The sequence below is a fragment of the Saccopteryx leptura genome, chromosome 4 (genome assembly GCF_036850995.1).
Source record: "Saccopteryx leptura isolate mSacLep1 chromosome 4, mSacLep1_pri_phased_curated, whole genome shotgun sequence".
Lineage (NCBI taxonomy): Eukaryota > Metazoa > Chordata > Mammalia > Chiroptera > Emballonuridae > Saccopteryx > Saccopteryx leptura.
In genome coordinates, this window is record NC_089506.1 from 122,689,868 (window position 1) to 122,713,798 (window position 23,931).

The window sequence follows — 23,931 nt, forward strand, 5'->3', positions numbered from 1 at the left end:
TTTTGTTGTTTTTTTTGTTTTGTTTTGTTTTTGACGTTTTATTTTGAAGATGTCTGTAACTCTGAGATTAAAAAAAACAAGTTTGTCGCTTTTAATGTTTTTCCTCATAGAATGTGATTGTTAAAGAACATGCACCGAAAGTTGCTTTCAAAAGTACAACGCTTTGTTGAATCTTAATAAACTGCAATTTTTTCTTGGCTGTTGAAATAAATAAGTTTTTATTTTCCTTTTTCAAAACTAGGTATCATTGATTCTATGTACTGGGAGAGAGAACTGTCCTGCTCTATGTAACAAAGTCCCTGTCCTTTTATGACACCCTCAGCATTTATATCATTAGCTGAACTCCGAATTTTGGTTGCCTGACTTGTAATTTTACATTTGCTTTGTGGTTCATAGTGCGCTTTGACATCTTGTTCATAATCGCCGAGAGGTGCAGTGTGCTTACAAGCTATGTGCCCGCTGTCACCTGCCTGAGTGGTCCCAGAGACAACCATTGCTTGTGTGGGACTGGACATGTAGCAGGCCTGGCCTCCAAGTCTGGCTCCCCGGTCATTGTGAAGAGCAGAAGCACCTGCAAACCAGACTGTCTACAGCAGTGGGGTGAGGACCCTGCTCACGCTCAGCTGTGACCCAGTTTGAGCATCAGAAATATTGGGAAAGAAAAGAGTAATGACAGTCTTTTGTGTCCCCTAGACATTTTATTGCTTTATTTTTGTACTGTCACTTTAGCTAACTTGCAAAGCACTTTGTGCACAGAACCTGCAGTCCTGAGTAAAGCGGCGCACTGTCAGCACAGCGTGTCTCGGGGCAGTCAGGAGTCCCCCAGAACACTGGCGTGGCCTGAGAGTTGAGTGTTGGGGCTTGTCTCATCAGGATTACAGATAGCCTCCTGAAGACAAACCAAAGTGTCCTGTGTGGTCCCTTGCTCAGACAAGCAGACATTTTTAGTCTCCACTCCTATGGGTCAAGTCCTCGTTTCAAGACTATAAGACCCAAGTTGCCCCTCAGGCAAGGTGGCATACTCCTGGCTCTTTAGAAAGTTCAGAAGCAGAGCACTGAATGAGTCGTAATCAGGAGGAAGAAATGAAAGACCAGAGAAAGAGTGAACTTGGCCAGATAACACACTTGACCTTCTAAACTAGTCTGAACCTGGAGGCAGCCCTCTGCCAGCACTGCAAGCCAGTGCTTCCGGTGCTTGACAGCTGTGTGCAGCCACTGAGGGAAGCAGACCACCAGGGCTGACTGGAAGAACAGGTTCTGCCTCAGGAGTGTCCTGCAGAGGCAGCAGGCTTCATGCAAGAGGCAGCACCTGCCCTGGGCCTGGGAGGCCAGATTGGATTTTGATGGGCTGGGAACAACAGTGAGCCAAGATCAGGAGTGACTGCCTCGTGACACCTGGGGGGGTGGGGTGGGGTGGGGATCCAGTAGCCATGGGTGAGAAGAAGGCTTGTTGTCTGAATCAGGAAAGCAGTTGGTTCAGAGCTGCATGTTTTCCTTGTCCTGGCAACGGCACAGAGAACGACAAGGCAGATGCTCAGTGGTGGCAGCGGGACGTGCACAGAAAGGACGTCACCAGAGGTGGGGAGAGCTGCCATGGCAAGCTCTGACTCCAGGGACATGAGAGAACTGCGCTGTGGAGGAGCAAAGCACGCAGGCCCCGAAGAGTGGGCAGACAGACACGGGCATTTCGGGAAGTCTTTACAGGAATGGTACATGGAGAAGGGTCAAGAAAGCCCTGCAGAGGAGTAATGAGGGAAACGTGCAGTTAATGCAGTAGCTTTGCCCATCATGGTTCACCGCGGAAACACCGTGGACAAGCTCTTCCTGTGTGGGACTATCCTTGAACAGCCTCCGAGTCTGGCTGCCTGGTCGCCATGAAGAGCAGAAGCGTTTCCACATACCCCGAGTGGGAGGCCCTGCCTTGGGCTTAAGTGGCATCTCGGGTGCTGGATGGAGCAGAGAGCAGTGGTCCTCAACATGTCAGACATTTGGATATTTTTTAAAACCTCGATGCTAAGGCACACCCCAAAACAATGCAGCCAGCATCTCCGGGGGTGGCCCCATGTGCCAGAGCTTCTGAAACTCCCCAGCAGAAGCAGGGGCAGAGAGGGGTCTTGTCATCAGGCTGAAACAGCTGTCAACTCCCACCCATGGTAACACCAAGTCCCAAGGTCACTTGGCCTCAGCTGGCATTTGTAGGAAGCTCTTTGTTTTCTGTTTCTCTTTTAGTCACGCTGTGCCGGGCACGCTGCTAAGCACTGTGTGGGAACTGTGGCCTTTTTCCACCAAAGGTCAGGAGTTGGGCGGGTCAAGGGTCAGACCCCAGGTCCAGACAACTGCATAGCCCGTCTCAAGTCAGCCCCAAACGGCTCCATCATGGAAGAAGCATAGCAAGACAGTCCTGCTGGAGGGCATGAGGCCCCCCGTGTGCTCAAGACAAGAAGAACCAGCAAGCACACAGAGGGTAGCCAGGCTGACACTGCAGGCGAGGCCCACAGGCCGCGGCGCTGAGGCTGAATTTCTGCAGAAAACTCAGCTTTGCTCTCTGGATCTTGCAGATGATTGTGTGAGGCCCACCCAGGTTACCAAGGTCTCCTTCAAGTCAACATAAACATATCTACAAAACTCCTTCACAGCAGCACCTGGCCTTGCGCTTGAGGAAGTAACGGACCATCCCATGGTAACCCAATGAGAACGTCCTGGGCAGGCCTGTCGCCATCACTAGCTTGTTCTGACCTCAGAGGGGGTGCAAGGCAGGTAAGGCGGGCTCCATCTGCCGTAACTGTTGGTGACACCAAACAAAGTGGTCACTTTGTGTCCATCCACCCAAAAGTGTATCTGTGACTATCTGGAGCAAGGTGTCTGGATGAGTTTGGCCCAGAGACACAAACCAGAGTTGTCACCCAGGATCAGTGCCAGCTACCTGCAGAGGCCTCTAAGTACCCCCTGGCTGGAATGGGCCACAAGCCCAGGGATCCTGATGTATCAAGGACAGCAAGGGAGCCATCCCCCACGTGCAGAAGTCAGGTTGACACTGGGTGAACCTAGAGCCACATCAGCAGACAGCATCTGCCCCGAATATCTGCCAAAAACAGAGCACTCCAGAGGACTCTGCTGGGAAGGGGGCCCAGCCTGGGCCCTACTGGCACCCTCCCTGTGGGTCTGACCTGGCCCTCCCACCACCACTCCCAGGCCTGAGCTTGGCTTTTCCAGGTTCCCTTCTGAGGTGTGGAGGCATGGGGCCCAGTGCTGCTCCACTGTTTCCCCACCCAGGGCCAGTACCCAGCTCCTGCAGCCACTAGATATGGCAACTATGACAGGCTAGTACCCTCCTCCCTGCACCCTTGGGCACACGGCATCCTACAGGCCTGGTGGGACCTGGGGGTCACCCCACCTGCCCCAAGCAGGGACTCGCTGCCCCTCTGCCTGGCATGCTACTCTCCCCATGGCTCATTCACAAGTGAAATGTCATCCCTCAGTCCCTCCCTAAATTTTCTCCCACTCCAATAACCACAAAAGCCCCCTGAACACCCTCTCCCAAGTAGTTGTTCCTGCCTGCTGACTCAGGCTGACCCAGGTCAAGCTGGGATGTGTCCATCCTGCCATCCAGAGCTCAACCAGCAGAGGGCGTCCTGGGCTGAACGCAGGAGCCTGGTTTATCAGGATTGAAATAGCCCCGAGCACCGGGAGACGCTGAAGGAGCATCTTGGCACTTGGTGAGGTTGTAAGGCCCCTTGTGGCAAGGGGCGGAGCCTCAGAGAACCAGAAGGAGGAGCTGCACATGGTCCATGGGGCAGTGGAGGCAGGCTGCCACACCTGGACAGGCGCGGGCATGAGCACAGATTCCCACAAGATGAACCCATTTTGCAAAACATATTTCATCAGAATAACTGGTGTCCCAGGCAAAACAGTCCACTAGGGGTGCCCCAGCCCCACTGACCCACCCTGCAGCTCCAGCCCTGGATGAGCTGTGGAGTCCCGTCAGCCTTCCCATGTCCCAGTGGGGTCACGCAGAGGGGGCCAGCATGGTCTCAGGTTGATGTCTGTGTGCCCAGGGCCATGGGAACTGACTTGAGTGGGTGAGCAGATGCAGGGCTGCCAGGCTCGTCGCTGTCCTACCAGGTGTCCCCATCGTCTATAAGCAGGGCTGAGGGCATCACAGCCTCCTGGGTTCTACAGACCCTGCCAGAAAGGGAAGTTGGTAAAGGGAGACCCTGGCTGAGACCAGATGCCCAAAGCCTTCTTTCTGAGGGTCAACAGGCTCCAGAGAGACGTGAAGGGCTTGACAGAGGCCAGGAAGAGCCCAGGAGCTCAGTCCTGCAGACCTGAGCCGGCCGCCTGGTTAGGTGTGTGTATTCCTGCATGTCTGTCTGTCTGTCTAGGCAGCAGGAAGCTATCTGGACTCATCTCCCTTTCCCTGGGCCTCACCACAATAGCTGAGATGAAGAGTTAGAGGTAAGGTGCTTCCTGCAAGCCTAGGGCAACCAAAGCTGCATTTCGGGCATTGACCCCATGGGGAGAACAGACTGGGGAAATGAAAAGGGCCAGCTAGGCTGCCCCCTACCCCAACTTTCGGGAGGAGAGGAGGCACGGCCCAGAAGGCCAGCTCCGCCCTGCCCCTGCACGTGGCTCTTTCATTTCCACTCTCTCCTTTGTCACCACACCCAACTGTCTCCTCCTCCCCCAGGTGCCCCACACATGTGGGGAGGAAAGTGAGACAGGAGGGCAGAGGCGTTCCAAAGGGTTGAGGGGCCAGCCAGGGAGCCAGCAGCCACTTCCCTCCCATCCCCAAATCAACTCGGGGCCCCAAGGGAAGAGGCCCAGGGGTCAGCCCCCATCCCTCTTTCCCCCACACTCATATATGGAGTTACAGAGTAGCCCCAACGCCCCCCCCCCCAGCTCTTCACCTGCTCCTTTCCTTCCTGTCGTAGACAGAGTGAAGCTTGTTGGTTAAGAAGATTTTGTCTTCCCCCTCCTATAAATGCCAGAACACAAAAGGTAAGAATGGAAATTGTCCATCTGGACTGCCCTGTTCTAGACTGCCCTTGGGGACGCTCATAAGGAGTATTCAACATCACAAGTGAAAAAAGTTTAAAGGGGGAAAGAGGCACCAAAACAAGGACAATGGAAAACCTAAAACCAGACAGTGGGCACGTATATAAATCTATGCTTCCTAGTGGCCAAGGTGGAAGGGACATGGGACAAGCCACACACCAAGGGCCCCAGAACCAGCCTGACTCGATTTAAAACTGGCCCCACCACCTACTAACTCTGCCTGGACAAGTCACCTCCTCTCTAACTCAGAGTCACCCTGCGTAAAAGGGGGATAAGAATGTCACAGGGCTTGTATTAGTTTCTATTGTTGTTCTAACCAGTCAACACAAACAGTGGCTTAAAACAACACAAATCCATCTTTCAGTTCTGAAGGTCAGAAGTCCAAAGTGGGCCTCACTGGGTTAGAATCGAGGTGCCTGCAAGGCTGTGGCCTTTCTTAAGATCTAGGGGAGAATCTGGCCTCTCCACCTCCTAGGACACCACATGCAAAGCCAGCAACAGCTGGTCAAGGCTTTGAAGCCTGTCCTGGGGGACCTGGGCTCCTTGGACAACTAAATATGGAAAGCACGCAGAGCTTAGCACCTAAGGTGTGTGAGCGCCTGGTTCACCTGGGGGAGCCGCTTAGGCCTTCTTAGCCACCTTCCTGTCCTCTCTCCTTTGAGATGGAGTTGTTGGGTACAGAGGGCTGTACACATGAGTAAGAAGTGCAGGAAAGCCCACCTGGGCAGGGCACTAGCTGAGCTCAGACCTGTAGCCCCAAAGATTTGGAACTGGGGGCAGGGCTCGGCCTTGGGTGGACACTGTCAGCTAAAGGGCCGCCTGGAGAACAGTCCTTCAGTTCCCAGGGAAAAGGGGCAGAGCTGGGCTTCCTGGCTTCCACTCCCACTTGCTCTGCTCCCACCACCCCCGCCCACCTGGTCCCCCGCAGGCCGCAGGTGCTCACTGCCCAGAGCCCAGAAGCAGTTTCTGCTTCCAGCGGGGGTCTCTGGGCAACCAGCTCAGTGAAAATGCCCAGCCTGACCTCTGTTCCCAGTACCCCCACAACGCCATGTTTGTGGCCGGCGGTGGGGGGGGGGGCTGCTTGTGTTATTCATAATCCCGTCAGAAGAGGGTGCCGTGACCTAGAGGTCTGCCTGCTGGGGAAGGGCTGACCCAGAGCCCTTGCCCCAACACCAGCAGCTAGCAGCAGGGTCGCAGGCCTGCTGCATCGTAGCCCACTCCACCTTGCCGGACATGGTCCTGACCCCCGAGTCCTTTCCCAGGGTGGAGACCGCATGGAGGATGAAGGCACCAACTGGCCCCAAATCTGAGCCCAAAGGTTAGGGGGGGAGACAAGCATTGAGTTCATACGTGGAAAACTTGGGAGGAAAAGGAAAGGAGGGGAGCAGTGAGGAGAGTGCTGTTGGGCCCTGGGGGCCGCTGAGCATTTCTACGGAGACCTGCTGTCCCCTGGGGCAGCCAGCCCAGACCAGGCAGAAGGGCTTGGGGTGAAAGGCAGAAGTCCTGCTTCACATGAACGTTCTGACTCACAGGACAGGGACAGAGCAAGGAAAGGGCGCCCTTGGGAAGGAGGGACAGCCCACAAGGCCAGACAGGCCTCCTCCCAGGGTGGGCGCTGGGTGGCCGAGGCCTGGGCTTCCCTGCGTCCTGCCACCCTGCTTCTCCCTCTCCCATGATGAACTGCCCGGCACTTAATATGAATGTTTTAATCCCAGCCCACGTGTACCTGTTTGCGAAATGAGAGCACTGAGCTGGGTCTGTGTTCCGACCCGGTTCCCTGGGGGATCCAAAAGCCACTCCGGGATCTTGAAGACCCTCACTAAGACTGTGTGTACCCACACATGGTCACCCCTAAAATGCCGTGTTGCTCTACTGTGGCTGGAATCAAGAGTTCAGGGGCCCATGTGCCCTGCTGTCCCGTGTCCATCGCTTCATACAGACAGTGTCAGTCGGTGTGATTGGTCTGGCAAATAAATCTTTTCAACAGCCCAGGTTGGGGGGCCTTTGGGTGAGCAGCAGGTGGCCCCTGGGTGGGAGCAGTGAGAGGGGCACTCACATTGCTGATCTGCTCCTTGAGGAGGCTGATGACCTTCCGCTGGCCCTTTACCACCTGGATGTTGAGGTAGATCACAGCCCTGGGAGAGACCGGCAGCAGGTCAGGCCAGACCCCTGCAGGAGCCCAGGGCAGGGGAAGGTGCGAAGGGGCCCTCCCGCCCGGCTAGCACTCACAGCAGCAGGGCTGACACCAGGTAGATGGGGAAGGTACTCTCCACCAGGTAGCGGTGGAGCCAGGGCAGCCAGGAGACACTGGGGCCTGCCCTCTCCAGGCGGCGCACCCACACCTTGCCTGCCTCGTACATGCTGCCCAGCGTCCGGAAGGGCCCACAGAGGCTCGAGGGCCTTACCCTGCGGGAAGAGGGCAGCCTGAGCCTTCAGCCAGGCAAGGGCAGCCTCCACATTGCCCCAAACTATTGCCACCAGCTAGCCACAGTCCCCAAGACCCAAACCAGGCAGAACCTCCCCAAGTCCTGGGTGACCCGCCCACACCAAGGCCAGCACCCACTCACTGCCAGACGGCGTAACAGAGGAAGATGGCAGTGCCCAGGAAGGAGGGGAAGCAGAGCAGCGAGATGAAGACGGTGCTCATGTGGGAAGCCAGCCAGGGCCTGCGGGGTGCCTGGCAGTTGGCCACCAGGCTTGTCTGGGGACAAAGGCTGAGCTCTGCCATAGCCTGCCACACCCTGTCCCCTGGCCTGCACCAGGGACGAGGGGTGGGGGTGCCTCAGCGAGAGCCCAGGACAGGGCGGGCAGCCTGCAAGAGAGAAGCTGAGCCCGAGGGCTAGGAGGGGAGACAGGCACATGGAGAGGGAGGAGGGCTTGTCCAGGGTCACCCGTATGCAGAAGAGCTGGTAGTAATGGACACCTCTACTGGATTCAAGGTCTCTGCTGGGCCAGATACTATACCCAGCACTTTACAAATGTCATCTCCAGCCACACACCCCCCAGTTCAGTGTCCCCACTGTGTAATTGTCATCTCTAACCATCCCCCTGGTGCGCTGTCCCCATCGCACAGAGGATGAAATGGAGAACCAGGGAGAAGAGCCTGGCTCTCACCACTGAGTCCCCTGCCCGAGGACACAGGACAAGTCACGCCCCACAGCCAGCGGAGCTGAGGCTCAGAGCACCTCCCTTCTCCCCTGCCCTACACCCAGCACACAGGCACCCAGTAATGACCACGGGCCCAACAAGACGCTGCCCAGCCTGCCAAAGGCAGTGATGCCAGGGGAGGGGCATGGGGCTGACCCCAGAGTGTGGCCCTGGGCTGCTAGCCCCACACCAGTTGGGTCAGGGGAATGTTTCCAAGTGCCAGGACTTTGTGTCGGCCGGCTGAGCGGCCCGCCCTGGCTGCCCTCCAAGGGCCCGGCTAACATCGTTACCTTCTTGACATAGAAGAGCAGCAACAGCTTGATGATCTGAATGGCAGGCAAGAGGGGCGAGAAGAGGACCCCCAGCCTGGGAGGAGGGGAGAGTCTATGTCCAGAGGCCTGTGCTGCTCCCAGGCCGGAGCAGCCACCGGGCCTAGCTCGGGGTTGGAACAAGCTGCCTCACGCCCTCCCCTCCTCTGCCCACCCCAAGGCCAGGAAGAACTCAGCAAGACTTGCCACTGAACTGGTGCCCTAGGAGGGGAGGGGTTAGGGCCCATGTCACCCCAGGATGCCAGGGCTGGGCCTTGTTGTGGTCCCCAGGGAAAAGGGGCTCAGCCATCCCTCAGGGCGGGGCAGTGGAAGGCCACTGGAAGATGCTCACCAGGTCATGGTCTGCCCATAAATCAGTTCCAGAACATTCCCAGCAATGTCAAACTCAGGCTTCCCCCTCCTAAGCTTCTTCTCAGAGATGATCCTGGGGCAGAGGAATTGAAGGGACATTCAGCAGGGCCAATCCTAGAGACGAACCCTAGTCCCTAGGCCTAAAAGGCAGCCGCCCCCGAGGGTGACGCACACACCCTCCCCACCGCAGGCACTCAGCAATGTCCAGGGGAGATAGATGGCACCTTGGGGTCCCCACCTGCTTTATCTCAGTCCTTTTTCTAAGTACACACAGATGCACCCAGGTGTAAACACACACAATTGGCATCAACCTTTTAAAATCTGAATTATTAAATTCATACGTTCTCCAAGAAAACAGAAGAGGCAACTAAAAAGCTCCTGCGCTGCTGGCGCCACGTGGCCCCCAAGCACTCTGACACATCTCCCCACTCTCTCTTCCTGCCCTTTTCTCTCTGCACTGGACCAGTGGTCGGCAAGCCGCGGCTCACGAGCCACGTGCGGCTCTTTGGTTGGCTCTTTGGTCCCTTGAGTGTGGCCAGCTTAGCAGTACCCTAATTAAGTTAATAACAGTGTACCTACCTATATAGTTTAAGTTTAAAAAATTCACTGTAAAAAAAATAGAAGACGATAAAGAAGATGGGGCCCATATACACCATGGTATACTATTCAGCTAGAAGAACTGATGACATCGGATCACTTACAGCAGAATGGTGGAACCTTGATAACATTATGCGGAGTGAAATAAGCGAATCAGATAAAAACAAGAACTGCAGGAGTCCATATATTGGTGGGACATAAAAGCGAGACTAAGAGACATGGACAGGAGTGTGGTGGTTATGGGGGGTGGGGGGAGGGAAAGGGGGAGAGGGGGAAGAAGAGGGGGAGGGGTACAAAGAAAACTGGATAGAGGGTGACAGAGGACGATCTCTCTTTGGGTGATGGGTATGCAACAGAACTAAATGACAAGATAACCTGGAAATGTTTTCTTTGAATATATGTACCCTGATTTATTGATGTCACCCCATTAAAATAAAAATTTATAAAAAAAAAATTTGACTCTCAAAAGAAATTTCAATCGCTGTACTGTTGATATTTGGCTCCGTTGACTAATGAGTTTGCCAACCACTGCACTAGACTAAGATTATATTGTACACATCACAGAAAAACCCATTTTCCTTTCCAACCTAAAAATAGGTGACGTCCAGTCTCATATTTTCCCAGTTTAATTTGATCTTTTACAAAAGCTGTTGTGAGCAGAGACTTGCAGTCCTCATCTGGGAGGTCAGTGGCCTGAGAACCTCCCGGGGGCCCCGCCCTGCCACACAGGTGCCAGTGCTCTGAGCCCTTCCGAGGGCGGGGTGAGGGCAGGGACCGATGCTCACAGAGGGGCCTCACCTCCACACCAGCTCCCCAAAGAGCGTGTCTAGCAGCATGAAAATGAAGTCCATCACCATGAGCCGGTACAGCTCCTGGCCCACAAAGTTCTCCCAGCACTGGAACAGACAGACCTCAGCACCCCCGTGCCCGGGTGCCCCACCTACCCTGCTTGTCCAGCCCACCTGGGGGCCTCCAATCTGCCTTTAGACCAGGCCAGATAACGTTAGGGCAGAGCAAGCAGGTGGGGCTGCTGCTGCTGCGAGGGGCCGTCGCTGCACCCGCCCTTGGGGCCAGCACAGCCTCCCCCAACGCCTCCCAGGCCTACCCTCACCTGGTCCTCCAGGGTGCCCACCCTGCGGCCCAGCCAGTGGTAGCAAAGAATCCCCAAGATGACCGTCTTGAGGATGAGGTTTCTGTGGAGGGCGAGGCATATAGGCTGAGGGAGGGGTGCCTCGCGGAGAGGGGCCGCATCCCAGGAGGCCCCACCAGCTCCACTTGGTCACATACCTGCAGATGGCCACATACACCTCCAGCACGGGGGAGTCATGCCGCTCCAGGGCAGCCAGACTGCGGTACAGGTAGGGGGCCCCCACATTGAGGAGGCAGACCACCAGGGGCAGGGCCAGCAGTGCCCACTCCCGATCAGCAGACACGGAGCTCTGCTAGGGTGGGGGGATGGGCTGCAGTCATGGCAGGCTCCTGACAGGCAGGGGCCAGGTCCACTGATAGGCCCTGGAAGTGTTGGGCTTTGGGGAGGGGTCCCAGAGCAGAAGGAGGGGGTGGAACTGGCAGGCAGCACCCTGTTCCCTCAAGATACATCCACCCCAGGCCTGGTGTTCAAACCACACAGGAAGGAGGGTGGGCCACAGGCCTTAGAAGAAAAGGGAAACAAGAAGATGAGAAAATGAAAGGAAAAAAAATAGGAAACCACATGACATAGGTGGAGGGGAAAGAATGAGGCCCTCTAGGGGCTCCCAGGTCCAGGTGCAGGGTAGGGGCCCCAGCTGACTTCCCAGCAGGGCAAATGCCGGTTACCGAGGCCCCTTTCCAATGAAGCAGAATTCTGACCCCATGGCCAAGCCCCCCGGGCTCCCCACCCCATCCCTTCACCTCGATCATGTGTTCAGAGAAGGCATAGATGGCCACGGTGCACCCCAGCGTGACCCCCAGGCACAGCAGCCACACGACCCCCAGCGTGACCACCTGGCGCAGCCGCCTGCATGGGCTCCCGCGGCCCCGCTGCAGCTGCCACACGGCCAGCAGCTCCTGTGGGCAGCAAGGCCGTCACTCACTCCGCAGCCAGCCATGCAGAGACTTGCAGACACACAGGGAGACTTAGAGGGACTGGGCCCTCCCAACTACACTGCCTGTCCCTCCCTCAGCTCTGGGGCTCTGTCTCCAGGCCCAGAGAACACAGAATTCGCACCCAAGGCGGTAGCCTGTGCTCAGTCCCCACCAGCCCCACGTGTCAACCTGTTCCCACTCAGGCTCAGGTTGCACCCTGAGGCTGACCTCAGCCCCTCCCCCCCAGCCCTGCCTTCTGAGCTGTCCTCCTGTTGCCCGGAGGTCCCTGCCCATGGGACCTCCCAGAGGCAGGGAAGACCCACCCGTTAGCCAGATGAAGGCTGTGAGCTCCCCTGAGGTCAGTCCTGCAGCACAAACCCTAGGAATGCAGAGACATTCCCACGAGGCCCGGCTCAGCCAGCCTCCCACCCTGTGGCCTTTGGCAAAGGAATGAACCTCTGTGCCTCAGTTTCCTCACTTGTAGCATGGGGAGACAGCAGTCCTTACCCTGGACACAAGGATTCCAGGAGATGCCCCAAAGCACACCTAGCCCTCTCCCTGTGGAGCACTGGCCCTGGTTCTGCAGCCCAGGGGTAAGGGCCAATGAATACACCGAGTCCCCACAGGATAGAGGGCAGGCTGGCATCTAAGCGTGCCCACAGAAGCCCACTGTGAGCGGTTTTCTGTTGACATGGCTCCTGCGTGTCCAAGGGCAATGGGCACTACTGCTCACTAGCATACAAAAGGCAGCCCCAAATGAGGGAAGTGGACAGGAGACAAAACCAGGAGGATCTGAGTGTTGAGTCTCTGGAACTGGGAAGCATCTGCCGGTCACTGTGGCAAGACAAGACTCCCACCCCTACATCCAGTCCACGGCAGCACAGTTCTGGCTGTGTGGTCCTGAATGGAGCACGGGCCAGGTCTTCAAGAGTTGAGCAGGCTAGGACTGGTGTTCTAAGGATTCAAGGTCAGAGGGTGGCGGCCCTGGGCCCCTGGAGAGGTTCACCTTCAGCTGAGTTCGAATGTTGTCATGTTGGAGGCGAGAGGCCCATTTCTGAGTCACCTTGTGATCCCAGGAGCAGAAAACGGTGATGGCATGGGCCCCTGAGGTGCTGCCCACCCGGTAGCTCTCCCCAAAAGAATGGGACATGCTGTGGCAAATAAAGTAGAGTGGGGGGAATGACAATGAGGGGACAGGGAACAGAGGCTGGGGAGAGACAACAGCTGGGACAATCCCTGCAGCCAGAACCCACTATCCACTGGGAAGAGTCCTCTGGCCATGGATTGGCCCCCGTGCCCGTCCTCCAGCCTAGCTCTTGGCCTCCTGGTGTGGACATTTGGCCACTGTAGATCAGCCCTGTCCAAACACAGTGTCAACCAGCCATAAGTGGCTAGAAGAGGGGTGGGGCTCCATTCTCCACTGACATGGCCAGCTGCTCCTATTCAGACTTGGCTATACAGTAGAAGCTTCTGGCTCACCTCAGGGCCTTTGCACTGCCTCTCCCGATAACCAAGACACCTTCTTCTCCTTCTTCCCTGCCCATTCTTACTTAGCTTCCCCCTCTGAGGCAAATGCCACCTTCCCTAGGAAGCCAGTCTGATTCCTCCCATAGTGCTCCATAACTCCTGGGCACACACTCAGTCACCCTGGATCTCCCCGGGCTCCGAGCCAGCCTGTCTTCCCCTAGACAGCAAGCTCCTCAAGGACAGGCACTACGCTCATTTATCTTCCTGCCCTGAGCTCAGCCAGTGAATTTGCAGGGTGGATGAATGAAAGTGTGGGTGGAAAAAAGCAAGGAAGGAAGAAGAAGATGGGAGGGAGGGAAGAAAAAAGGAAGGGTAGGTACATGGTAAGTGGATAAATGAATGGTACATGGATGAATGAATGGATAGTTAGATAGTTGAAAGGATGGAGTGATGGGTGGGTGGGTGGGTGGGTGGAAGAATGGATGGATGAATGGATGGATGGATGGATGAATGGATGGATGAATCAATGGTACAGAGTCAGGGTCCTGTGGTGGAAGGCGATTACCTGTACACCAGGGTAATGCAGGTGATAAAGAAGGCTGCACCCACAGTGAAAAGATAGGCCAGGGGCATGTGGTAGGGCAGGCCGGCTGCCTCAGGGGTGCACAGGCCACCATCCGGCGGGTTGGCACACAGCCGGTTCAGGGTGGCATTGCTGTAGTAGCCGTAGTACAGGACAGAGTCAGTGAAGTAGCCCTGCTGGGAGGAAGCCCAGCCAAGTCAGGAGCCCTCCCCCGGCCCAGCCCACACCGAACCCACCCTCAGGCTTCAAGAGGTAGAGGGCAGGCCCCCAGGGGGGATGGCCAGGGCACAGCCAACAAGGACAACACAGAGGTAGACAAAAATCCATAGCCATCCTGGGGTTTCCCAGGCCCCAGTGACATTGGACAACAAGGATTGCTGACTATGACCCACATGGAGTCACAGCACAGGATGGGGCTGGGGCTCTCCCCAGGAGAGGCTGGGACATGAGGGTGCCCCACTGGCTCAGAGCCCCTGGCCCCACCCCACCAAGCCCTCACCCCACCAGTGAGGAGCTCCAGGCCGGTGAAGGCAGGGGCAGAGCCCAGGGGCGCTGGCGGGAAGGCGGCCTGCACGCCCACAACGAAGGCCAGAAGAGGAAGCAGCAACAGCACGTTGAAGCCCAACAGGGTCTTGAGGAACAGGAAGTAGGACAGCACACTGGAGCCGAACTGGCCCCCGATCCGCTTCAGGGCATAGTGCCATGGCGCCAGGGCATGCAGCCTCGACAGCAGCACGAGCCCCAGGCTGTGCCAGGCCTGTGGGGACAGCGACAGGGAGGTCCTGCAGGCAGGGCTCTTTTGGGGGGGGCCCTGAGCCAAGAGTTCAGGGCCCCAGTGTGGAGGTGCAGGGGGCAGTGGTGGGGACACCAGCAGAGGACAGAGGTCATGCGTAGCACCAGAGCTAAGCCGAAGCCAGGGGCCTCCACGAGCATGACAGCAGAGGGAGGGTGGGTGGCCCCCCAGCCCACCTGGCCCCACCCAAACGGAAGCCCAGCCCAGGAGGCTCCTACCAGGACACAGGTGTCAGGGAACCAGCTGCAGCAGGAGAGGGGACCAAGGCGACCCTGCTGGCCCCACTGCTTCCCCTTCGGGGCCCGGGTCTCTTCTCTGCAGGCAGAGGCAGCATCAGGGCCAGGCCAAGGTGGGGCTCCGCTCCCTCCCAGGGACCACCCACCACAGGCTCAGGGCCTTTCTAGCCCAGCACCCAGCCCAGGAGGAGTGGGCACTGACCGCAGACAGCGTTTCTCAGCCAGGCTGAGGGGCATTCCACGGAGCATGTGGTCCCGCTGCGCCACCGTCAGGCCCTGCAGCTCCTTCACCAGGAGGACCCTCTTCTCTGCAGAAAAGAAACAGGAAGCCCTGTCAGTTCCTGGAAGCATCTCTCCCTCCTTCCTGCCATTGTGACCATGACCCTGGACAGGCCTACCTGCTACCCTACTCCACCCCAGGCCTCTGCTCACTGTGCCAGGCCTGGATGGTTCTCTATGGCCATCAAAGCCAGACCCTGCCCTGCCCAGCCCAACTGTCTCACACACCCACCCTCTGAACCCCTTCCATTAAGTTCTCAGCACCCTTTCAATGTTCCCCCTCTTGGACTCACACTCTCCTCCTGGGCCCCACAAGCACCCCCCTTGTTCTGACCCCCAATGACCTGAGCCCCGCCCACCTCTGATCAACAGCGATGGGGTCCCAACCCCACCCCTGTCCCCCACCACTTCCCACCATGTCATCCACTTCTCCGTGTATCTGGTTCCCATTTCGCTGTGCAGACAGTAAGCTGCGTAAGTGCCAGAACCAGTCTGCTCACCACCATCACAACCCAGAGCTGAGACCCACATCTGCAGCGCTACAAGGACTCGATAGATGTGTGGGGCGTGTGAACAAATGTTCCTAAGTGCCTGCCTGTCAGACCCAAACCCTTAAAAGCCCAAAAGGCCCCCACTTCTTTCCCAGTGGCAGGAACACCAAGGTGGAGCACCCCTTCAATGAAAGAACCTCCCAACTGGGTGCCATGAGGCCTGGCCAGCCCAACCTGCCCTCACCGAGGCTCCAGCCCCCACTCACCCTCCTCCTCAAGGGCCGTGGAGTCCAGTTCCAGGTCATACAGGCGGAGGCTGGGCCGGGCTGAGTGCCCCAAGTCCCTGAGCCGGGGCCGGCTCGCCCTGCGTCGCAGCCTCACAGTGCGGTTGTAGTACTGGGAGATGATGGCTCCACGGCTGCGGCCTGTGGAGGCACTGGTCACAGGGCTCAGGCCTCAACTCCCCCTTCTCATGTGATGGCAGCAGCCGCCCCCACACCTTCCTAGGACCCAGGAGGTCCCTTTATAAGAGACATCAAGCACTACTGAGTTTCCAAGAGCCTATTTTTATCCCTGTGACAACCCTGGAGTCATTTTTAGAACCCAGCAAGGCTGCACAGGTCAGTTGTGGCCCTCTGTGCAGCAGATGGGGCATGAGAGCTGAAAAGACCTGGCTCGGCGGGAGACCCCGGGAGACCCCCGGCAAGCCCAGGACCTGAGGTCAACACCAGGGGCAAGGGCAGAGGGTCCCACTCACCAATAGTGCGACTCGGCATGCTGGCCAGGATACGGAGTGTGGCCGCGCTGTGGGCAGCGGCACCCTCGGGCCTCAGGAGGGCCTGATGGGCACTGCCTATGAAGCAGGAAGACCTCTGTGTCCAGAGGTCCTGGAGACACTGCTGGCCAGCAAGCTCTCCCACCCCCTCCCCGCCCCCATCCCAGGCCTGCCGACTGCTGGGAGGGATGTCCTGAGAGGTTGAGAAGGCTCAGGGCCCTGCCCACTCCGTCCCAGCACCTGGGCCTGGGCCAGGCAGGCTCACCTGAGGCCCTCAGGGTTCCAGCCCCTGACCCCCTCTGCTGCAGCTCCAGCCCTTCCTGAGCTGCCCACTGGCTCTGCTCCTGGATGAGCTGGTGGAAGGAGTGGTGCATCTCACTCTCTTCATAGGGGCTGGGCTCCGGGCTACTGCAGTGAGAAATGGGCGGGGGCGGGGTTCAGGCTGGGGCTGACCCAGGCCTCACCCCAAAAGCCTGCGCCTTCCAAAAAGCCATGGTCCAGACGGCCTCTCCCTGGGGTAGTACACCCAGCCCACAACCCCACAGTCCCAGAGCACTTACCCTTGATCCTCTGGAGTTTCCGAGACATTGAGGACAAAGGCCATGTCTGCTGCCTACTTTCTGCCAGTCTGCCGATTGAGAGCAGCTCAGAGCCTGGACACACACAGCCTTCAAAGCCTCCTGCTGCCTATCTGATGAGACCAGGAGTTGCCCCACACTCGGCCTTCAATGCCTGGCACGTGGCCAAAGTGCCCGTTCCCTGGGAATTGTAGGAGGTACCATTCACAGCCCAGGCTGCCAGAGCCCCTGCCCTGCCCCCTATCCACAGCCAAACATGTGATCCGGTGAGTGGTGCCAAATAAACCTCATGCCAGAATGGACTGAGGGACAGCCCCTTCCAATGCCCAGGAAAGGACAAGGGAGGGACAGGCGGAGGGAGTTCCCCATCAGATTGCTCAGTGTTTCTGGTCCCTGGGAAATGGGGAAGGGGTGGGGTGTTGTGGACACAGCCCTCCAGCTCTAGAGTTCTGCCCTAGGGTTCTCATCTTTTGGTAAGAAAGGTCAGGACAGCTCTGAGACCTTCCCTGTGCCCACCCTGTAACCCCACAGCACTTCCCTTCACAGGAAATCCCCACCCCACCCCTGCTCAGGCATAACAACACAACCTCTTCCAGCTGAGTCCCACCCAGGCAGCATCTCACACACACACACACACAGTGGTCACTGCACCCCTAGCCTGCAAGGGTGCAAGGCAGGGTGTTCTCGGGAAACTAACCCCTTACATTTTGACACCAGTCACCAGTCACCCAGGGCAAGCCCACCAAGGCAGCTGGCTGGGGGAGGGGTTGGGCATTAAACAGACTGCCTTTGTCCAGCCTTTGTCTGGTCAGAGGTCTCTGCAATCACCCAGGACAACTGGAAGCAGGGTGGCTTTGTCTGGACTCTTCACCCCGTGGGAGTGGGCTGGGGGAAGCAAGCTCCTAGCCACCAGCTGATTGCTGCAGGACTCTGCCCCAGCACAAGAGCCGAGCCTTCAGTCTGTCCTGTCCTCTGTCCTTCCTCTCCTCCACTCGCAGAGTGCCCAGACACAGCAGGTCCTGCTAGGACTGTGCCCAGACAGAGTCCTCACTTAGAGGTATCCAGAATGTCCAGTCTCTGAGCCCAGGCCCCCCTCCCCACTCCTGGAGCAATCCAAGCCCCTCCCCTTCCCTCCTGCAGGAGCACAGCTTGGGAAAAACAGCAGAGAGGGTTCAGAGGTGGGAACCCCTCAGCCTGGAAAGTTGTTGGCAGGGTCCTGACAGTGTGCTCCCCAATCCAACCCCTGAGCTGGAATCCTTCAGACTGACCCTCCCAAGCCCCGATCCACTGGCCTCACAACACACAACACACAACACACCCGGTATCCAAACAGGAAGGCCGAAGAGTGGAGATGGGAGGAGCAGGGAGGCAGGAGGTGGTCAGAAGCTATGGCCTGGTCCCAACTGCCTTCCCCCAGAGAATGGGGGCTCACCTGGGCCCACCTGAGCACTACCCTGGACTTACTCTAGCTGGTAATGGCGCTCTGACACCCTACTCCAGGCCAGGTCTGGTCCGGTGAGTTTCTGGGTGCACCATTCCTGAGCCCTGAGCTAGGTAGGGAGGGGCAAGGGTGGGGCCCCTCCGGGTGGGGCCCCTCCCAGGAACTCCACTGCAGCAATTCCCCCTGAGAGAAACTTATGCCCAGATTGAACCATAGCCAAGCCTCTTCGCGCAGAGCAGGAGCAACTCGGGAGCCCCTCGCCCTCGGCCACCCCTGCCTCACTCCTCACTGATGGTCAGTGTTACCGGCTGGGGTCACCCAGCCTCCCCACCTTCCCACCCCAGACTGGGTACACATCATTGTCCTCTTTTGGGTGCTGTCAAGCCAGCTGGGGTGGGCTGGAGGCTGCAGTTTCCCTGCTCCCACCCTTCCCAAGAGAGTCAAACCCCAGGATACCCAGGAGCCTAAAGAAATTTGCAAGGGGTAGAGCTGCCGGGCCAGCGGGGAACTGCTGGGGCTGGAAGGAGAGCACCGCCCCCAAGCACCGTACTTACCTGGGAGGTGCTGAGGAAGAGGGGCCCTGTCCCCAGAAGGCCACTGGGTACTGTGGTTGAGAATCCACCACCTGGGAGAGGGACTCAGGTTACAGGAAGGGAGTGACCAAAGGCCCAGAGGGAGATGTACCGCCCACTGGGGCCCACGTGGGAGCAAGCCTCAGGCCTCATGTGACCTGGCTTGGTCCTTGGGCACACTCTACCTCTACTGGGGTCTCCTCCAGCAACTATGCCCTCTCCCTGCCAACTTCAACAGCTCTTGCACCCCACCCTGAAGTCTGGCAGAATGAAGGCTTGAGTGTCTATATCTATTCCAACCTCTGGGTGAAGCCTGCAATTTCTATAGGGCTCAGTTTCCCTAAGTTTCAAAGGGGGACAATAACTGCAAGCCCTCTCACTTCCCAGGATAATTATCAAAATAACAGAGTGCTGCAAAGCCCCACTGACACAGCACCTTATGACACCAGGTTGGGTAACCCCTGCCTTTTTCTTTTTCTTTTTGTATTTTTCTGAAGCTGGAAATGGGGAAAGACAGTCAGACAGACTCCCGCATGCGCCCGACCAGGATCCACCCGGCATGCCCACCAGGGGGCGATGCTCTGCCCCTCCGAGGCGTAGCTCTGTCACGACCAGAGCCACTCTAGCGCCTGGGGCAGAGGCCAAGGAGCCATCCCCAGCGCCCCGGCCATCCTTGCTCCAATGGAGCCTCACTGCAGGAGGGGAAGAGAGAGACAGAGAGGAAGGAGAGGGGGAGGGGTGGAGAAGCAGATGGGCGCTTCTCCTGTGTGCCCTGGCTGGGAATCAAACCCAGGACTTCTCTGCACGCCAGGCCGACGCTCTACCACTGAGCCAACCGGCCAGGGCCCAACCCCTGCCTTTTGACAAACACTCCCCAGGCTGGCTGGCAGAACCCAGGTGATCTACCCCACCCTGATCTGGGCATGGCTTTCATTGCTGCTCAGCCAGGAGCCCCTGAGGGCTCATCCTGTGCACTGGGTGGGAGGAGGGGCAAGGTGGCGGAAACTGACACTCTGGCTGCCCCACGGTCAGTTTCCATTTTTCTTCACAAGCCAGGGAGGTAAGCACGTCCCTAGTTCACAGATGAGGAACCTGAGGCTGAGAGGTTCATCAGCCTCCAGAAGTCATCCACCAGACCTGAGTCTTGTTCAGTGGGGGACTCTGCCCGGAAACCTGACTTTGACAAAGCCTAGCAGAAGGCCAGAGGAGAGGATCCCACAGATTTGAGACAACAGGTCTCCACTCTGGACAGTGGTGAGGGGATACCCTTGGTTTGGAGAAGCCTTGAGGGGCAGGCAGGGTATGAGTGAGTTGGAAGGAGAAAAGGAAGGAGGCTGCCAGGAGGGAAGAACAGGTGGGCACAGCCAGGACACCCAAATGGAGACACATGGTGCAACCCAATGGGAAAGGGGTCCTGGGACTGAGGTTGGACAAAGAGGGAGGGGCCGGAGTTGGGGGGTATTTTGCAGCTGTCAGTGTGGTCCTCAGGTACAGTCTCAGGCTGTATCTTGGCACGAGGGCACTGAACATAGCGGCCCAAGCCTGTCCAGTCTGTCTCTCCTCCCTCTTCTCCCCACCTCCCTGCACACCCATGCTTCAGCCTCCTTTCATGATGTCAGGCCTAACTTGAAGGTCATCTCCTCTGAGAGGCTTTCCTGGATTGAACCCTATTAGGGCACTTGCCATATACATTTGCCCATCTGTCTCAACTCCCCCAAGTCTCTGATCCCACTGTGTGCCCAGCACCTGCCCCCCACCTGGGGCCTGGCATAGTGGAGGGACTTGGCAAACCAGAACAGGGCCAGGCAGGGAGGCAGAAAAGCCATGGGAGCTCAGCTATGAGATGGCTGGGCCCTAAAAGTGGAGGAGAGAGAGCGAGGAGGAAGGCAAGAAGCTTGAGGACTCTCAGGGGATCCCAGGAGAGCGAGAAATGGCCACGGTGACTCAAACATCTTAACTGGGCAGACATAAATGGAGTTCCTCCCTAAGTGCTCTCAGCCCAGGCTTTGGCATGAATGCCAATGACAGAGGCAGGAAGTTAAAAAATAACGGTCTGATGTGATAGGGCCCACCCAGTAAGTCACTATCATGCTCTCCGAGCAAAGCCAGGGCCACCGGCCACAGGCAGATAAGGGCCAGGCCCCTGTGGCCCCCTGCCCCCCTGCCTGCAGCGCCCACAGCCCCACCGGGTCAGGCTTCAGCTCTCCAGGCCGGAAGGGCGGGGCCCAGGCCAGCGGGGCTCCGAACTGCGAGCTGCCACAGTGCAGACCCTGGGCCCTGGGAAGCGCCAGCCGCCGGAGCTGGGGTCCCTCGGATTCGGCTGGGCCTGTCCACGTACCACACGGGGAGGGGAAGGGCCGAGCCTGCCCAGCGCGTACTGGGGAGGCTGAGCTAGCTGCCTGCGCCTCTCACCTGCCACCAGCGCCTCGGGCCCCGCAGGAAGTGCCAGCCGTCAGTGAGCAGCAGAGGAAACTGCGGGAGGTGGGGGAGGGGAGCGAGGGGTATGAGGCCGCGCTGGAGCTGGGGTTCCTGTCATGTGACCCCCTCCCACTCGGCTCTTCAAGCCCTGCCAGGCGTAAAGGGAACCAGTCCGAAGAGGGTATCTGCTCTGGCCATTTGTTCCCTTGTCCCCAGGTGAGCTGGGTGCAGAGTAGGGGACAGGAGTCCGAACGTGAGGGGATAAAAGAGAACTGTGGCGGAGGAGCTGCTGGGGCTGGGGCCGTGGTTGCAGTCGCTACACAAGCGGCAGAGGAGTCCCATGGGCCCCTTCGTAGGACTGGGGCGGTAGTCACACCTCATCTGGGGTCCAAGGGAGACAGGCCGGAACCACAAGCTAGACAGAAGTGGGTTTCAGCACATCCAGATCTGTGCGCTGCAGGGTACCTGATCCTAGAAACTGTTGGGTTCAGGATAGGGACTGCTTCCTTGAAGGAGAATCAGCACGTGAAGAGCTGGAATTGTCTCTCACACAGGGTGACCTGGAAGGCCAGCAGCCACAGGTAGCAGGCAGAGTGGGCCTTGAGCCCAGCGTGCCTTGGCTTGGGCTGTGAGGGTCCCATCTTTCCGTGCCCTTTCCACCTTTCTCCCTATTTGACAGACAGGAAAAATGAGGCCCCTCGTGATGCGTTGCTTTGGGAGGTGAATGAGGACTGAGGCCCCATCTCTTCCAGCAGGGTTCTTTCTCTTCATTTCTGGGCATGCCAAGGCCAAGACCTTGAGGCTCACACAACAGGCACCCACATCCTTCCTGGAAAAGGGGTATTGCAGCTCTGTGCCTCAGCCTCCTGCTCCCCAGCAGCGATGCTGCGGCAGTGGTCAGTGCTGTCGGGGCAGTCTCCCGGGCAGCCAGAACCAGAACCGGAGCCTGCGGTGGAGGAGCTGTGGGAGCAGGAGACGGAGTGGCTGTGCTCCTCCCAGGCATCGCTGCGGATGCTGCCCTGCGCCATGGCGGACAAGCGCCTCATCCGGTGGGTGCCAGGGTGAAGACACAGCTCAGGCCGGCAGTGGGGTGGGGGGATGGGGGTGGAAATCAACTGGGGCTGCTCTGCCTGGCCTGGGTGTACACGGTGGGTGACTCAGGGGCACCCCCATCACCACCCCATCCCAGGCAGCTGCAGGAGCCCGAGGGGGCGAAGACCTCATACTGGCAGCAGTGGCAGCGGAGGCGGGGGACTGCGACTCGGCGCCTGGGGGAGGCAGCACAATGTCTGGCCCAGATCTTTGGACTATGGGAGGGGGCACTCTACGAGATCGGGGGTACGACCTGCACCCCACCTCCCGCCTCCCCTCTCTGGAGTCTCAGTGTTCAGTTTAGAAATGGGAGGAGGGCATCCCCCTTGCCATTGCTTCCCTCTGACCCAGCCAACCAAACTCCCCATCCTAACACACATCCCTCCACACCAGAGATGAGGACTAAACCTTGATAGAGGGCAGCACCCCCTGGTGGCTGTCAGAGGTAGTTAGAGGGGCCTCCAGGATGGGACTATTAAACAGAGGTGCCATTAAGGCTGATCACCCACAACCGGCTGGGTTGGTCAGCCCTCGGATTCTAGCTGATCCCGGGCTCAGTGCCTCTGTGACTCACCTGCTGTTCTCCCCATAGGCCTCTTTGGCACCGGAATCCAATCCTACTTCACCTTCCTTCGTTTCCTGCTGATGCTCAACCTACTGACCCTGCTTCTGACCTCCAGCTTAGTCCTGCTGCCCCTGGTCTGGCTCCGCCCCCCTAACCCAGGCCACACCCTTAACTTCAGTGAGTTCCTGTCCCACAGAGGGAACAGTGACCTGGAGACCACCTACACCCTGGAGTGGTCCGGGGCTCAGAGTGTTGGGAGATCTGGGCTTCCTCCTGCTTAGATCCAGCCCTGGGTCTCCACTTGAACAGGCTTCTGCATAGCATGCCTCCCTGGGGTTGGGGGACTCTGGAGTGAGTAGGGACAGAGTCCCACTTATGCCTTGGGGGTCCTTTCCTCTTGCCCTCTCTCCCTCCTCAACAGCCATCCAGTGTCCTGGTGACTCCCAGCCCCAGATGGGTTTTCCCAGTTTCCACCATCAAATTTGGAATGTTTTAACTGGCAAAGTAAGTGGGCTCCATCAGGAGGGCTGGGGAATCCAGGGAACTGGCCTCAGGGAACCCCAGTCTAGTGGACCCCCACTTCTTCAAGGACATTTTGGCTTTTAGGGAGACAGTCTTAGACCAGCTAGCTGAGCCAGTGATGGGGTCAAAGAAAGACTGAGACAAGAGGGGACAAGTGTCCAGGAATCTGAGATAAGCACCACCTCACCCTCATCCCTGAAAGGCACTTGGTGGTTACCATGCAGTCTCCTGTGTTCCAGCCCTTTCTCTTCCTTGAAACTGAGTGGCCTTGGGCAGGTTGCCTAACCCCTCTGAGTCTCTGTGAAATGGGGCTACTCTTACCCTTACCTGATGGGGTTATTGTAAGAGTGAGTGAGTTCATACATGGGAAGCACTTAGCACACAGCCTCACAGATACAGTTGTCATCATCTGCATCCCCAGGCCTTCAACAACACCTACCTCTTCTATGGCACCTACCAGGCGGGGCCTGAGAGCAGCTCAGCATACAGCATCCGCCTGGCCTACCTCCTGAGCCCACTGGCCTGCCTGCTCCTCTGCTTCTGTGGGACCCTGCGGCGGTGAGAGTGGGGCCCTTA

At 58.0% G+C, this 23,931-nt stretch overlaps 2 protein-coding genes across 24 annotated transcripts in view; one reads left to right on the forward strand and one right to left on the reverse strand.

Annotated features, from left to right (window-relative positions):
* On the reverse strand, positions 1-21,188 carry TMC6 (transmembrane channel like 6). Of its 16 annotated transcripts, none has more exons than XR_010751087.1 (23): positions 18,643-18,733; positions 18,210-18,295; positions 16,728-16,858; positions 16,433-16,575; positions 16,150-16,245; positions 15,659-15,817; positions 14,825-14,930; positions 14,605-14,701; positions 14,093-14,350; positions 13,576-13,769; positions 12,550-12,694; positions 11,370-11,525; positions 10,767-10,921; positions 10,591-10,672; positions 10,278-10,375; positions 8,863-8,955; positions 8,493-8,568; positions 7,623-7,756; positions 7,285-7,461; positions 7,112-7,190; positions 4,908-4,975; positions 3,945-4,182; positions 1-2,782 (listed from the first exon to the last, which is right to left on the reverse strand). XR_010751087.1 is itself a non-coding variant. In XM_066381383.1 (23 exons), the coding sequence occupies exons 3-22, from the start codon at positions 16,769-16,771 to the stop codon at positions 4,116-4,118; spliced, it is 2,427 nt and encodes an 808-aa protein (XP_066237480.1). In that variant the 5' UTR covers positions 16,772-16,858; positions 18,210-18,295; positions 18,643-18,733; the 3' UTR covers positions 1-2,782; positions 4,072-4,115. The 16 variants fall into 16 exon arrangements, 13 of the variants coding, with proteins under 13 accessions (XP_066237480.1, XP_066237484.1, XP_066237473.1 ...); XM_066381383.1 differs by having other exon boundaries at positions 4,072-4,182; XM_066381387.1 differs by having other exon boundaries at positions 1-4,173.
* TMC8 (transmembrane channel like 8) overlaps positions 16,944-23,931 on the forward strand; it is a 12,599-nt gene continuing 5,611 nt past the window's right edge. Inside the window, exons 1-7 of one of the 8 annotated variants that reach the window (XM_066381394.1) lie at positions 16,944-17,011; positions 19,811-20,012; positions 21,929-22,225; positions 22,366-22,514; positions 22,861-23,010; positions 23,255-23,337; positions 23,777-23,913. In XM_066381394.1, the coding sequence (XP_066237491.1) occupies positions 22,059-22,225; positions 22,366-22,514; positions 22,861-23,010; positions 23,255-23,337; positions 23,777-23,913 (686 nt within the window). In that variant the 5' untranslated portion in view covers positions 16,944-17,011; positions 19,811-20,012; positions 21,929-22,058. Of the gene's footprint in view, positions 17,012-18,317; positions 18,481-19,810; positions 20,013-21,321; positions 21,393-21,728; positions 21,758-21,928; positions 22,226-22,365; positions 22,515-22,860; positions 23,011-23,254; positions 23,338-23,776; positions 23,914-23,931 lie in introns of those variants that run through there. The other 7 variants (XM_066381393.1, XM_066381395.1, XM_066381396.1 and 4 more) reach the window with 7 other exon arrangements.